Source organism: Oncorhynchus keta, chromosome 9, assembly GCF_023373465.1.
Source record: "Oncorhynchus keta strain PuntledgeMale-10-30-2019 chromosome 9, Oket_V2, whole genome shotgun sequence".
In the NCBI taxonomy this organism is placed as follows: domain Eukaryota; kingdom Metazoa; phylum Chordata; class Actinopteri; order Salmoniformes; family Salmonidae; genus Oncorhynchus; species Oncorhynchus keta.
Window position 1 is genome coordinate 29,157,473 of NC_068429.1, and position 12,821 is coordinate 29,170,293.

Genomic DNA, 12,821 nt, shown 5'->3' on the forward strand with positions numbered 1-12,821 from the left:
GGTGGTCCTTTCACTTTTGCCAATGTTGATGGTCCACACGGGGGCAGTATACCTCCTCCTGAGCAGTCTCATCCCCATCCCTAGCTCATCATCCTCTCCTAGACATGGCATTTTGTTTCCTTTCAAAGATTAATTTCTTACAAAAACAGAAACTTTACAGAATAACATCATCACTCATGACATGATAGATGGCTGTATTGTAGCCTACGCTATATTAGTGTTGAAAAACGATTATTAGCCTAAATTATTTTTGCAAAGGCTAAAAGCAACATTTCCGCACGTCAATAATGAAGTTGAAATTTGGGCCAGATATAATTTCTGTAAATCACAAAAGGGTACTTTATGCACTCCACAGTCTGGTCATTTTATACCCAGAATATTCCTTTAAAAGCCACACCCAGGCTGAACACGATGGAGTGATGATTTTGAGAGGGTGTGTCTTGTCAGAATGAACTGATTTAGCCCACTTTCTAACTTTTCATTTGATTTTACTCACGATCCAGAAAAGGTACAACAGGACACGCTCTTCCACCACTTTTTGTCGACGCAGATTTTCTAGGGGATAAGCGATCAACTTGCTTTTGAAACATTGTATGTGGCGTAGTTTCGGGGAAAGGCGAAGTCATACGCGGAAGGCTAGTAGTGTATTTATTCCTCTCCTAGGTTGAGATACTGTCCTTGACATTGGCCAACGCGCCTTTTTGCCCCTTCTCTTGGGGTTTGTTGGTTAACCAGCGGGGCTGTAACGATGGGGGATGTAATTTCCACTCACCTGGACGAAGGCAAGCGAGAGATGATTACCGGTAAGCTCCTCCTTGACTTTCCCTCCAATTTACATCTTGAATTGCTGCTTAATATATTTGCGTAAAATGTGAAGAGAGATACAAGACAATTAATTTAAAAGGATATGGGCTCCTTACCCACTGTTTTTTAAATATTCCCGCACAGGAAACTTACTCGACAGTCAGCATCCCTAGAAAGTTACACGTTTTAAAATGTACATTGTTGCAATAAATTAGCATACTACATAATGTCAAATTTCCTCGCATAAAATTCAGCCGAATTACATTCTAAACGGACAAACTCTCCCAATCTGAAAGACCTTATTTCTCAGAGATGATAATAGCTACAGATTGTTACACTAACGTGATTTAACCAAATATTTCTGGTATCCATTACTGGGAGTTACAGGTTAGGTCGCTCAAAAAGAGCCTAATGATACTCCTTTGTTCAAGAACATTACACTTTCTGTTTAAAGGGTGAATTGTCTCTGGAAGACAAAACAGCCAAATACTCCATCTAAACGTGAATTGATTCTCCATTGTGGTATGGTTCTAGAACCATAAATCCCTCTACTTTCATATCACGAAATAATTTCACAAATGCATAATACACACTTACTGTATGCTGTTACACAGTTACAGCCAACAGTATTTTTCACTGACAACACGACTGTGGTGTCTGTCTTCCATTCACACACACAGGTGTACAGCGAAGCAGATAGAGTGGACTACCTGTACTAATTAGCTAATGAGTACAGGTAGTCCACTCTGTCTTCCATTCACACACACATGTGTAGGGTGAAGCAGATAGAGTGGACTACCTGTGCTAATTAGCTGTCTTCCGTATGTTTTCGGTAAACAAGCAGTGGTGGAAAAGGTACCCAATTGTCATACTTGAGTAACTTGGCACATTGGTGTGTCTGGCTTCCGGGTTAAGCGAACAGTACGCCAAGAAGCAGCGCGGCTTGGCAGGGTCGTGTTTCGAAGGAGTCATGGCTCTCGACCTTCGACTCTCCGTACGGGTGTTGCAGCAATGGGACAAGACTGTAACTACCAATTGGTTAACACAAAGCTGGGGAGAAAAAGGGGTCAAAGTTTTTTTTTTTTTTATACTTTAAAAGAAAATGACTAAAGTAAAAGTGAAAGTCGCCCAGTAAAATACTACTTGTGCAAAAGTCTAAAAGTATTTGGTTATAAATATACTTTAAAAAGTAAATGTAATTACTAAAATACATTTAAGTATTAAAAGTATAAATAGTTAAAAACCAGATGACACTATTTAAATGTATTTTTATGGATAGCCTCTTCAATACTCAGACATGATTTACAAATGAAACGTATTTAGTGAGTCCGCCAGATCAGAAGCAGTAGGGATGACCAGAGATGTTACATTTTGAATGATTATCAAGAGAACAAGTACTTTTGGGTGTCAGGGAAAATGTATGGAGTAAAAAGTACATTATTTTCATTAGGAATGTAGTGAAGTAAAAGTTGTCAAATATAGGTAGTAAAGTACAGATACCCCAAAAAGTACTTTCAAGTATTTTTAGTAAGGACTTTACACCACTGTAAACAAGCAATGTAACATGTAAATATGGCGTTGTGGGAACATGACAAAGGTGTGTATCAATTTAACAATTTTGGAAAAAAATATATAGAATTATTTCTTGCTGATATGAAAGAAAAGGTCCTTATGCTTCCAAAACCCTACCGCAAACTCCCCCATACATAAGATGCCTTTGTCTAATGACTCATTTGTGTAATATAATGGAACTGAGTCACAATCAAGGGCTACAGGTTAGGTACTGTTTGGTGTATAGGACAGATCATTTTCGACCAACCTTAATTTAGCAATATTTCCAATGGATTTATTTTAATAATGGAGTATTCTCTAAATTCAAATGCACCATCTGCAACTGGACACATACATTTTAGAAGATGCATGTTTGGCCGAATCGAGAACAAACCTGTAACTCCCAGTAATGGATACAAAAGTATTTGGTTAAATCACATTATCTGTTCTAACAATCTGTAGCTAAGATAATAACTGCTTTCCCAAGGACAGTCAGCTTGAGCATAATGTTTGGGCAGTAGTTTGACCCTGTCCAATTGTGGTGGTGGGCTTTTTTTCAAAACGGGGCCGATATTCGTTTCTACAGGTTCTTGGGAGCTATTTTACCGTGCACTAAATAATTACAATAGCTGCCTCTGATTATTCCTCTTTCCAAGAAGAGCTGGACAAAGAATATATATGTTTTACATAGGAAGGTACAGCCCTATTTATTTGAGCCGGAATGCACTGAAGAGGAGTTGAGACAGCGAGAGAAATAATTGCGAGACCAGCAAGCAGCAGCGGCTGGATAAGGAGGGCAAATGACAAACAAGTAAGTTGTTTTGCAGTCGATAACTAGCTAGCAATATAAGCTCTCTTTTAACATGTGTTGTTCAGTACAATTTTGTGATTTTCGGCCATAACGGGGCTTGCTAGTACCACTACAAGCAAAGTTTTGCTAGCTAGCTTTGTTTCCTAAACCTAAAATGTACTGTAGTTGAAGTTATAGCTAGCTAACTAGCCTAGCTAGCTTCCGTGCACCTCATTAGGAGCAAAATTAGGGAAATGTTTTGATGACGAAGAGTAAAGGAATGACTCTGGCTTTATGACTCATATTAGTCTTGGAGTAACTATACATGTATGTTGTAGCTAGCTAGCTAATGTGTGTCTGAGATTTCAAAGTGTCTCATATTATAAACTTTGGTGGTTCGAGCTCTGAATGCTGAAAGACCAGTATCGGACCGTATACCACGGCTATGACAAAAAATGTATTTTTGCTGCTGTAATTACATTGGTAACCAGTTTATAATAGCAATACGGCACCTCAGGGTTTGTGGTTCATGACAAATATACCATGGCTAAGGGCTGTGTCCAGGCACTCGTGCATAAGAAAATCCCTGTGGTATGTTGGCCATATACCACACCTCTTCAGGCCTTATTACTTCATTCTAAATCATGCTGCAACAATAGCAATACAGACAGTACACAGCGATTGCCCACAAATGTCTAATAGTTTGTCTTTCTTTCACAGACAATTCCGCTTGGATACAAAAAAGTTGATGACTCTCAAAGAGATGTGAAAGGTCCCATAACAACAATCTCCCCTTGCATCAAAGTGACTCTGAACACCTCAATGCACCACCTAAACCCACCATATGCAAGTCTTCCCTTTGTAAAACTGTAGTATTTATTATAGGCGTTAGTAGTATATTTTTCTTCTTTTGTATATATGTCATGTGTGTAACGGCGTTCTTCGTTTGTTGAAAGAGAGTCGGACAGAAATGCAGCGTGGTGGTTACTCATGTCTTTAATGAATGAAATGACGATACATGAAAATAACGTAAACAAATACAAAAACAACAAACGGAACGTGAAACCTAATTACAGCCTATCTGTTGAAACTACACAGAGACAGGAAACAATCACCCACGAAATACAAAGCGAAACCCAGGCTACCTAAATACGGTTCCCAATCAGAGACAACGAGAATCACCTGACTCTGATTGAGAACCCCCTCAGGCAGCCAAGCCCATACAACACCCCTACTCAGCCGCAATCCCAATAACCACAAAACCCCAATACGAAATACAACAAAACAAACCCATGTCACACCCTGGCCTGACCAAACAATCAACGAAAACACAAAACACGAAGACCAAGGTGTGACAGAAACCCCCCTAAGGTGCGGACTCCCGGACGCACCTCAAAACCATAGGGAGGGTCCGGGTGGGCGTCTGTCCATGGTGGCGGTTCCGGCTCGGGACGTGGACCCCACTCCATTAAAGTCATAGTTCCTCCCCTTCGCGTCCCGGGATAATCCACCCTCGCCGCCGACCATGGCCTAATAGTCCTCACCCAGAACCCCACTGAACTGAGGAGCAGCTCATGACTGAGGGACAGCTTGGGACTGAGGGGCAGCTTGGGACTGAGGGGCAGCTTGGGACTGAGGGGCAGCTTGGGACTGAGGGGCAGCTCGGGACTGAGGGGCAGCTTGGGACTGAGGGGCAAGCTCGGGACTGAGGGGCAAGCTCGGGACTGAGGGGCAAGCTCGGGACTGAGGGGCAAGCTCGGGACTGAGGGGCAAGCTCGGGACTGAGGGGCAAGCTCGGGACTGAGGGGCAAGCTCGGGACTGAGGGGCAGCTCGGGACTGACGGGCAGCTCAGTACTGAGAGGAAGCCCAGTACTGAGATGAAGCTCAGGCAGGTAGTAGGCTCCGGTAGATCCTGGCTGGCTGGCGGATCTGGAAGATTCTGGTTGACTAGCGGATCTGGAAGATTGTGGTTGACTAGCAGATCTGGAAGATTGTGGTTGACTAGCAGATCTGGAAGATTGTGGTTGACTAGCAGATCTGGAAGATTCTGGTTGACTGGAAGATTCTGGTTGACTGGCAGATCTGGAAGAATCTGGTTGACTGGCAGATCTAGAAGATCATGGCTGACTGGCAGATCTAGCTGCTCTATGCAGACTGGCAGATCTGGAAGAGACTGGTTGACTGGCAGATCTAGAAGATCATGGCTGACTGGCGGATCTAGCTGCTCTATGCAGACTGGCAGCACCTTGCAGACTGGCAGCTCCTTGCAGAATGACAGCTCCTTGCAGACTGACCGCTCTGGCTGCTCCATGCAGGCTGACAGCTCCTTGCAGACTGACAGCTCCTTGCAGACTGACAGCTCCTTGCAGACTGGCAGCTCTTTGCAGACTGACAGCTTTGACTGCTCCTTGCAGGCTGACAGCTCCTTGCAGACTGACAGCTCCTTGCAGACTGACAGCTCTGGCTGCTTCATGCAGACTGACAGCTCTGGCTGCTTCATGCAGACTGACCGCTCTGGCTGCTTCATGCAGACTGACAGCTCTGGCTGCTTCATGCAGACTGACAGCTCAGGCTGCTCCGAACAGGCAGGAGGCTCCGGCAGCGCTGTGGAGGAGAAAGGCTCTGATAGCGCTGAACAGGCGGGAGACTCCGACAGCACAGGAGAGGCGAGGCGCACTGTAGGCCTGATGCGTGGTGCTGGCACTGGTGATACTGGAGCGAGGACACGCACAGGAAGCCTGGTGCGGGGAGCTGCTACCGGAGGACTGGTGTGTGGAGGTGGCTCTGGATAGACCGGACCGTGCAAGCGCACTGGAGCTCTTGAGCACCGAGCCTGCCTAACCTTACCTGGCTCGATGCCCACTCTAGTCTGGCCAATACGAAGGGCTGGTACCGTGCGCTCCACCCGCACTAAACACCGTGCGCTCCATAGCATAACACGGTGCCTGCCCGGTCTCTCTAGCCCCCGGTAAGCACAGGGAGTTTGCGCAGGTCTCCTACCTGGCGTAGCCATACCCCTGTAAGCCCCCAATATTTTTTTTGGGCTGCTTTTCGGGCTTCCATCCGCGTCGCCGTGCTGCCTCCTCATACCAGCGCCTCTCCGCTTTTGCCGCCTCCAGTTCTTCCTTGGGACGGCGATATTCTCCAGGCTGAGCCCAGGGTCCTTTTCCGTCTAGTTCTTCCTCCCATGTCCAATTCTCCAAGTGGTGCAGCCTCTCCCACTGCAGCTGCTCCTCACGATTAACAGGGAGAGTTGGCTCAGGTCTGACTCCTGACTCAGCCACTCTCCCTCTGAGCCCTCCCCCAATAAATATTTTGGGCTGACTTTCAGGTTTCGCTCTGCGCCGCCGTGTCTTTCTCTTCGACTCCATTCTCCTATAGCCCTCTTCGCACTGCTCCAGCGAATCCCAGGCGGGCTCCGGCACTCTCTGTCTATTTCTTCCCACGTAGTATACTCCATGCTTCTGCTGTCCATAACGTCCTCCCTTCGCTGTTCATGCTGCCGCTGCCTGTTAACACGCTGCTCGGTCCGTGTGTGGTGGGTGATTCTGTAACGGCGTTCTTCGTTTGTTGAAAGAGAGTCGGACCGAAATGCAGCGTGGTGGTTACTAATGTCTTTAATGAATGAAATGACGATACATGAAAATAACGTAAACAAATACAAAAACAACAAACGGAACGTGAAACCTATCTGGTGAAACTACACAGAGACAGGAACTACACAGAGACAGGAACAATCACCCACGAAATACAAAGTGAAACCCCGGCTACCTAATACGGTTCCCCATCAGAGACAACAAGAATCACCTGACTCTGATTGAGAACCGCCTCAGGCAGCCATGCCTATACTAGACACACCCCTAATAAACCACAATCCCAATGCCTACAAAACCCCCAATACGACAATACAATAAACCCATGTCACACCCTGGCCTGAACAAATAATTAAAGAAAACACAAAATACTAAGACCAAGGCGTGTAGCTATTTATCAGTCTTATTTCTTGTGTTTAGAAGTTGTTCAAGAGCCTGTTGGTCCCAGACTCGATGCACCGGTACTGCTTGCCATGTGGACGCAGAGAGAATAGTCTATGGCTCGGGTGGTTGGAGTCTTTTCCATTTTTACGGGCCTTCCTTATGTGCAACCTAATCCAGTGATTGTCATTCATTATGGGTTGACAATTAGGCTGTTTTTATTTTACATTTTCAAATAGGGCTCCAGAATTAAAAATACAAAAAAAATCTCCAATTGAATGAATTTGCCTACATCTTAATGTGCACTAATACCAAATGCTAGTTTATATTAGAAACTCAAAACACATTAGCTAGATTGCTAACTCTAAATATGATACTCAGTGTTAGTAGTCATTAGTGTTGGGAAGTTCGGCTCAAAAGAAGGAATCTTTCGACTTTCATTAATTTGAGTCAACATTTTATTGTGACAGCCTAAATTTAAAATGGATTCAATTTGTTTTTGTCACTGGCCTACACACAATACCCTGTAATGTAATTGTCTTTCGAAATGTTTACAAATTAATCAAAAATGAAAAGCTGAAGTATCTTTAGTCAGTAAGTATTCAACCCCTTTGTTATGGCAAGCCTAATTCAGATTCATCCACAAAGACAAGGGAGGTTTTCCAATGCCTTGCACCTATTGGTAGATGGGTTTTTCTTCTCTTTGCTCATTATCTATTTTCCTGCGCACATATGACAGATAATTGGTGGTCGGCGCATGTCTCTGGAGCCGCTGAGCCGGAGGAGAGTGTATTAATCCTGCTGTAGAACTCATTGCGGCCAGCACTAGCAGGTCAAACAGATGACTAGTCACTCTGGAAAAAAAATGAATCGTGACTCTTGAGTCAGTACAAAGAGTTACTTCAAAAATAATGAATAGTTTGCAAACTGCATATCACTTCATGCCCGACCTAGGTAATCGCAATTGCCAGTGCGCATTTCATGCGCTCTATATCTCAAAACCATATAAAATATTTTGGTTGTAAAAATAGTTGCTATTGAGCTGAAAATTGAGAGCTGTGAAATAAAAAGTATAGCTATAGAACGCTGATAACCTCATTTATTCAACTGGGGCATCAGAATGGCTGTGTTTTCCCCACAATATGATTTTTAAATGTTATACAATCAGAAAACCCTTTCTTTCTCCCAGAGCATTTTTTCCCCCGGGAAAGAGAGAGTGGTTCGCTTGACACAGCAACAGGCCCCAACTAAATGGGTACAGGGGCAGGCAGACACTTTCATTACAGGAATCATGAGGATAATGTACTTTTCTGTTTGACCAAATTATTATTTTGGATAAGAGCAAGATCATTTTTATTTGTCAAATGGCAGCCAAGATCATCATGTCACCAGAATAAGACCCTCGATTTAAGGCTCATCAAACTCATCACAGTGCACTTCCACCACCCTGTGAAGTTCATCGTAACTTATTGTAGCCTAATAAACTGCATGGTTTCTCGAGTTGTAGTGGGAGGACCACACCTGTCATCGCATGACTCCAGGTTTACTTCGATATGATGGTTATTATATCATGGATGTGATGGTTATCAGTGCTGACACCATTTAGTCAACTGGTCGATAGGCGGTTGGTCAACCAATATTATTTTTTTGTCGAGCTGTGGCAAATATATCAAAAATAAATGTTATGGCACACGAGACACCTGTCTGATTCACGCCTGTCTGAGTGGTCTAATCCATTGTGTAGGCTGCAGGGATGGTTTACCATTTCTAATCTACAATGTTTGTTTGGACAAGGTACTTTCTGTTAATGCATTCAATGTAGTAATAATAATATAGTCTTGTCATTGTAGGAGTGGAAACGTTATTTATTTAATTCCATTTACGAGTAGTTAATTTATTCATTGTCTTTTGTTTGGAGCGCTCCTGTCAAATCCTGCCTGGCCTGTGCGCAAATGTAGGCTTATAAATGTGCCCATTTTGGGAATCTGATACTTTTTCTGATTTGTCTTAACTCACTATTACTGTGGAGCTTCTCAAAGTAATCTTTTCTTCGCCTCAAAAAGCAAGTGAACAAAGTCTGTTTTTACATCCATTGAGAAAGACAGTAGTTCATGCTCTGATCCGATGCAAATGTCATAAAATAGGCCAACCTGATTACTTCTTATCCCTTGTGCAAATACCATACAGCTTTTAGTCTGGAGCTCACTGGCATGGTAAACTCTGAGGGCCCAGAATATTGTATAAAATGTTGCAAGTTTGCAGGCCTGACCCAAGTTAATAGTTAATACAATGTTTCAAGTTCCTTGCAGACAGGCTATACAGAGCCAATGTGATTTATAGGATTTTTATTTTTATCAGGATATTTTCAACCTGCGGGCTGCAATGTTTTTATTTGTTGGCTTTATGTAGGCTATTTTGTACGTATTGGCAATAGACGCTACTTTTAGGTTTGTATCATTTTCATTTAGATAGAATTTTGATTAACCACATTACATTGATTTTGAGATATGAAGACTTTATTATAAATTAAATTATTCCATGAAAATGTGCATATGAAAATCATAACTGGCAAGCAGATCAGTAGAAATGGTATAATAACTTGGTACTACAAATGGAAAAAGTTGCAGAATGCTGGTGTACCCTATTACCGGCAACTTCAGGAGCAAAATGGCAGAATCTGCAAAGGCCAGCAGCGGGAGGAGGGGGGTTGGGAACAGGTTTTTACTTCTGGTTAGGCTTTATTGATCTCTGGCTTCCTCTTTAGTAATTTGTGTCTTCATTTTAAAGTCACAGTGCTTAAAGCATCAGACAATGTAGCCTACATATAGTTGATTTTATTCTAACATGGGGTGTGTCTACATATTGAAAAATACACATTTTAAAATTTCAACCAATCGAATGGTCGAAAGAACGATGACTCTCGGTTGACTACTATATATACTGAGTGTACAAAACAAGAAGGATCCAACACCCAAAGGACATCCAGCCTCCACCTTGTAGAGTCCATGCCCCAATGAATTGAGGCTGTTCTGAGGGCAACAAGGGAGTGTACAACTCAATATTATGGAAGGTGTTTCTTATGTTTCGTACACTCGTTTAATATTTTTTTGAAAACTGAGTTTTTTTATAATGCTATTCTTACACATTTTGTCATGAGGCTAATTGAAAATGTTGCAGTTTTAAAGATAATTTCCTGCATTACTATATTTTTTGTCATGGGTGTGAGGAAAAATGTGCTGTTTTTTAGCTCATTTCAAGCTAGTCTACATCATTTGCCATGAGGCTGAGAGATTCAGGATTCTGTCCCTGTATAGCTTCCAACGATGTCTAAAGCTGCAGATTAAGAAAGAAAGAAAGAAAGAGAGGGAAGTGAGTGTGTGTACAGAAGAAGAAACAGGTAGGAACATGCCTTGGGATTACTGAGCAGAAAGACAGTTTGGTTCTCACACACTGCCCTATTTTGTCCTCCCTCTCTGGCTCTCTCTCGCTCTTTCACAATGCAGTTCTTTTGGCCTAAATATCCATCATTCTCTCTGCAGCTTTCTTTCCACCTGTCATATTCCTATTGTTTCATCTTAAACATTTAGTCTATTTCACAGTCACTACCGAACCCACTGCATAAGGTGAGAGCAGTATGTGTGTGTGTCTGCACACATGTTTGTGCCTGTGGGAGGAGTGGTTAGTCAGCTCCTTTCCTTTGGGAGTATACTGTTTGGAGTAGTTGGCTGTACTGGTCGACATCTCCACATGTGCTATCAATGCACATTCTCAGCAGCTGAACTCCTCTTTGACACATACACATTTCTGTTTTGTTTCCTACTCCTAGACTTGTGTTAATCAGGTGTCAGTGAACCTCGTGAACCTTGTCTGTCACTCCTTCATCCCTTTAACCCTCCTATTGTGTTTGTTTCATGTTAATTCATTCTGTGTTCCTTCTATTTGCTATTTATGACCTGTAGGCCTCATTGACCTGAGCTCATACAACTCGTTTTTGTGTAAAAAAAAAAGCATAATGTATGGATTATTTTTACTATAACAAATACTCCAGATCAAAGTTGTCAAAGTTTAACAAGGACTCTCTCCTCACCAGTGTCATGATCAAGATATGATCAAGAGTCTCACATACAGTATATCGTTTAGATATTGTGCTGCCACATAATTAAATGTGTGCAAGGCCTCAAAAAGCTTTATATGCCAAAGCTGCGAGAAAAGTTCTATATATTATTGTTTGTGAGAATGCCAACAGGTGTGGTTCCCGTGGGGGAAAGATTCTGTTGGGGAGTGGTTGCTATGGAAGCCAAGAAGGTGTGTGTGTGTGTGGGGTGGGGGGTCTGGGAGAGGAAGTGTGTTCGTCTGATGAACGGGCTTGTGCCTGAACTAAATGTTATACACTAAAACCGGGAATGCCACAGGTGTACAAAAGTTAGATAAAACACCCAAAATGTAATGGAAATCATCAAATTGTATTTTGTGTGTTCAGATGCCCTTTGTGGACAAAGTCATGGAACCTTTTGACAATCAGATTAAATTAACTACATTTTTCAGAGAGAACTTGTAAATCGGTCCAATTCAACCGGAACATAGTAGGAGGGTTACTACATTATATTATACAATATGGTACAGTAAGCCTAGCCTACATCCCAGTGTGACAGTGTACCATTCAAGCTACAGGATGTCTGCTGATTCTTAGAGTTTTCCAGCTCTTTAGATCATCTGCACCCAATGGAAACAGGAAGGGAAATGATCAGTGCACTCTGACTACTGTACACTCACTCACTCTGTCTGCCTTTCTACCTTCTGCCTTTCTTTCTCAAACACAGGCTAGAAGTAGGTGGTTGTGCTGTCAGTCTCTAATCCCCGGCACTGGGACTGCCTGCTCCTTGTGTTTGGGATGACGGGGATCTAAGTACACACACACACACACACACACACACACACACACACAGTTTCCTAATTTAGCCCTTAAGTGCAATCGAATCTCCCATCAGTTTAGTTTGCTGCAGACTGTCGTTCAAGCCATGCCTTCATTCCAGTGGGGAAGTGTGTCATTTGACCTAACTCTCCCTGTGGCCAGTCTGCAGGCTTTGGCACCCTAACCCAGCCTGTGGAAAGTGCAGCATGTGAATGAAATAGCAACTCTAGCCTCTGGTTGTGAATGGGGCTAGCTCTGGTCCTCAGAGAACACACATGGGTGTCTAGTGTATTGTTCTCAGTCAGAGGTTACAGACACAGTACAGAGAATGTGTGGGAAATAATGGATCAAAGTGCTCACAGATGTAGCAGGAGATATCTGGTACCCTCATGATGACTCAAACAACATCCAAGCCCTGCTGGCCTGTTTCCACTGTTATACAAATACACACTGAGGGTGGTGTCATGATGAATTAGACCAGCGTGGAATATATTATACAGGTGGAACTGAGGGGAACACCCTTTTTAGTATCTATGACTAGATCCTTCTCAGTATTTATTTTTTGGGTTCTGAAACCCAGGATTGAACCAAGTATGTTTTTTTATACAGTGCATTACAATACACTGAAAGTGTGAACGTGTGTTTGAGTGTTACTTTGAGATGACTTCTCTCCCCTCTTTCCTATCTTGTCAGGTCTTTCCTTCCTGCCCTCCTACTCAAAAACTGTTCTCTCTCTTTCCTGTGGCGCCCCTACCATAAACATCTCACAGATTACTGTGTCATGAGTTG

At 42.9% G+C, this 12,821-nt stretch overlaps 1 protein-coding gene across 7 annotated transcripts in view; it reads left to right on the plus strand.

Annotated features, from left to right (window-relative positions):
- Window positions 1-422: 422 nt before the first annotated feature.
- Window positions 423-12,821, plus strand: part of LOC118387465 (protein Niban 2) — a 43,133-nt gene continuing 30,734 nt past the window's right edge. For all 7 annotated transcript variants that reach the window (XM_052525645.1, XM_052525646.1, XM_052525640.1 and 4 more), the window contains exon 1: window positions 423-803. In XM_052525645.1, the coding sequence (XP_052381605.1) occupies window positions 749-803 (55 nt within the window). In that variant the 5' untranslated portion in view covers window positions 423-748. The remainder of the gene's footprint in view (window positions 804-12,821) is intronic.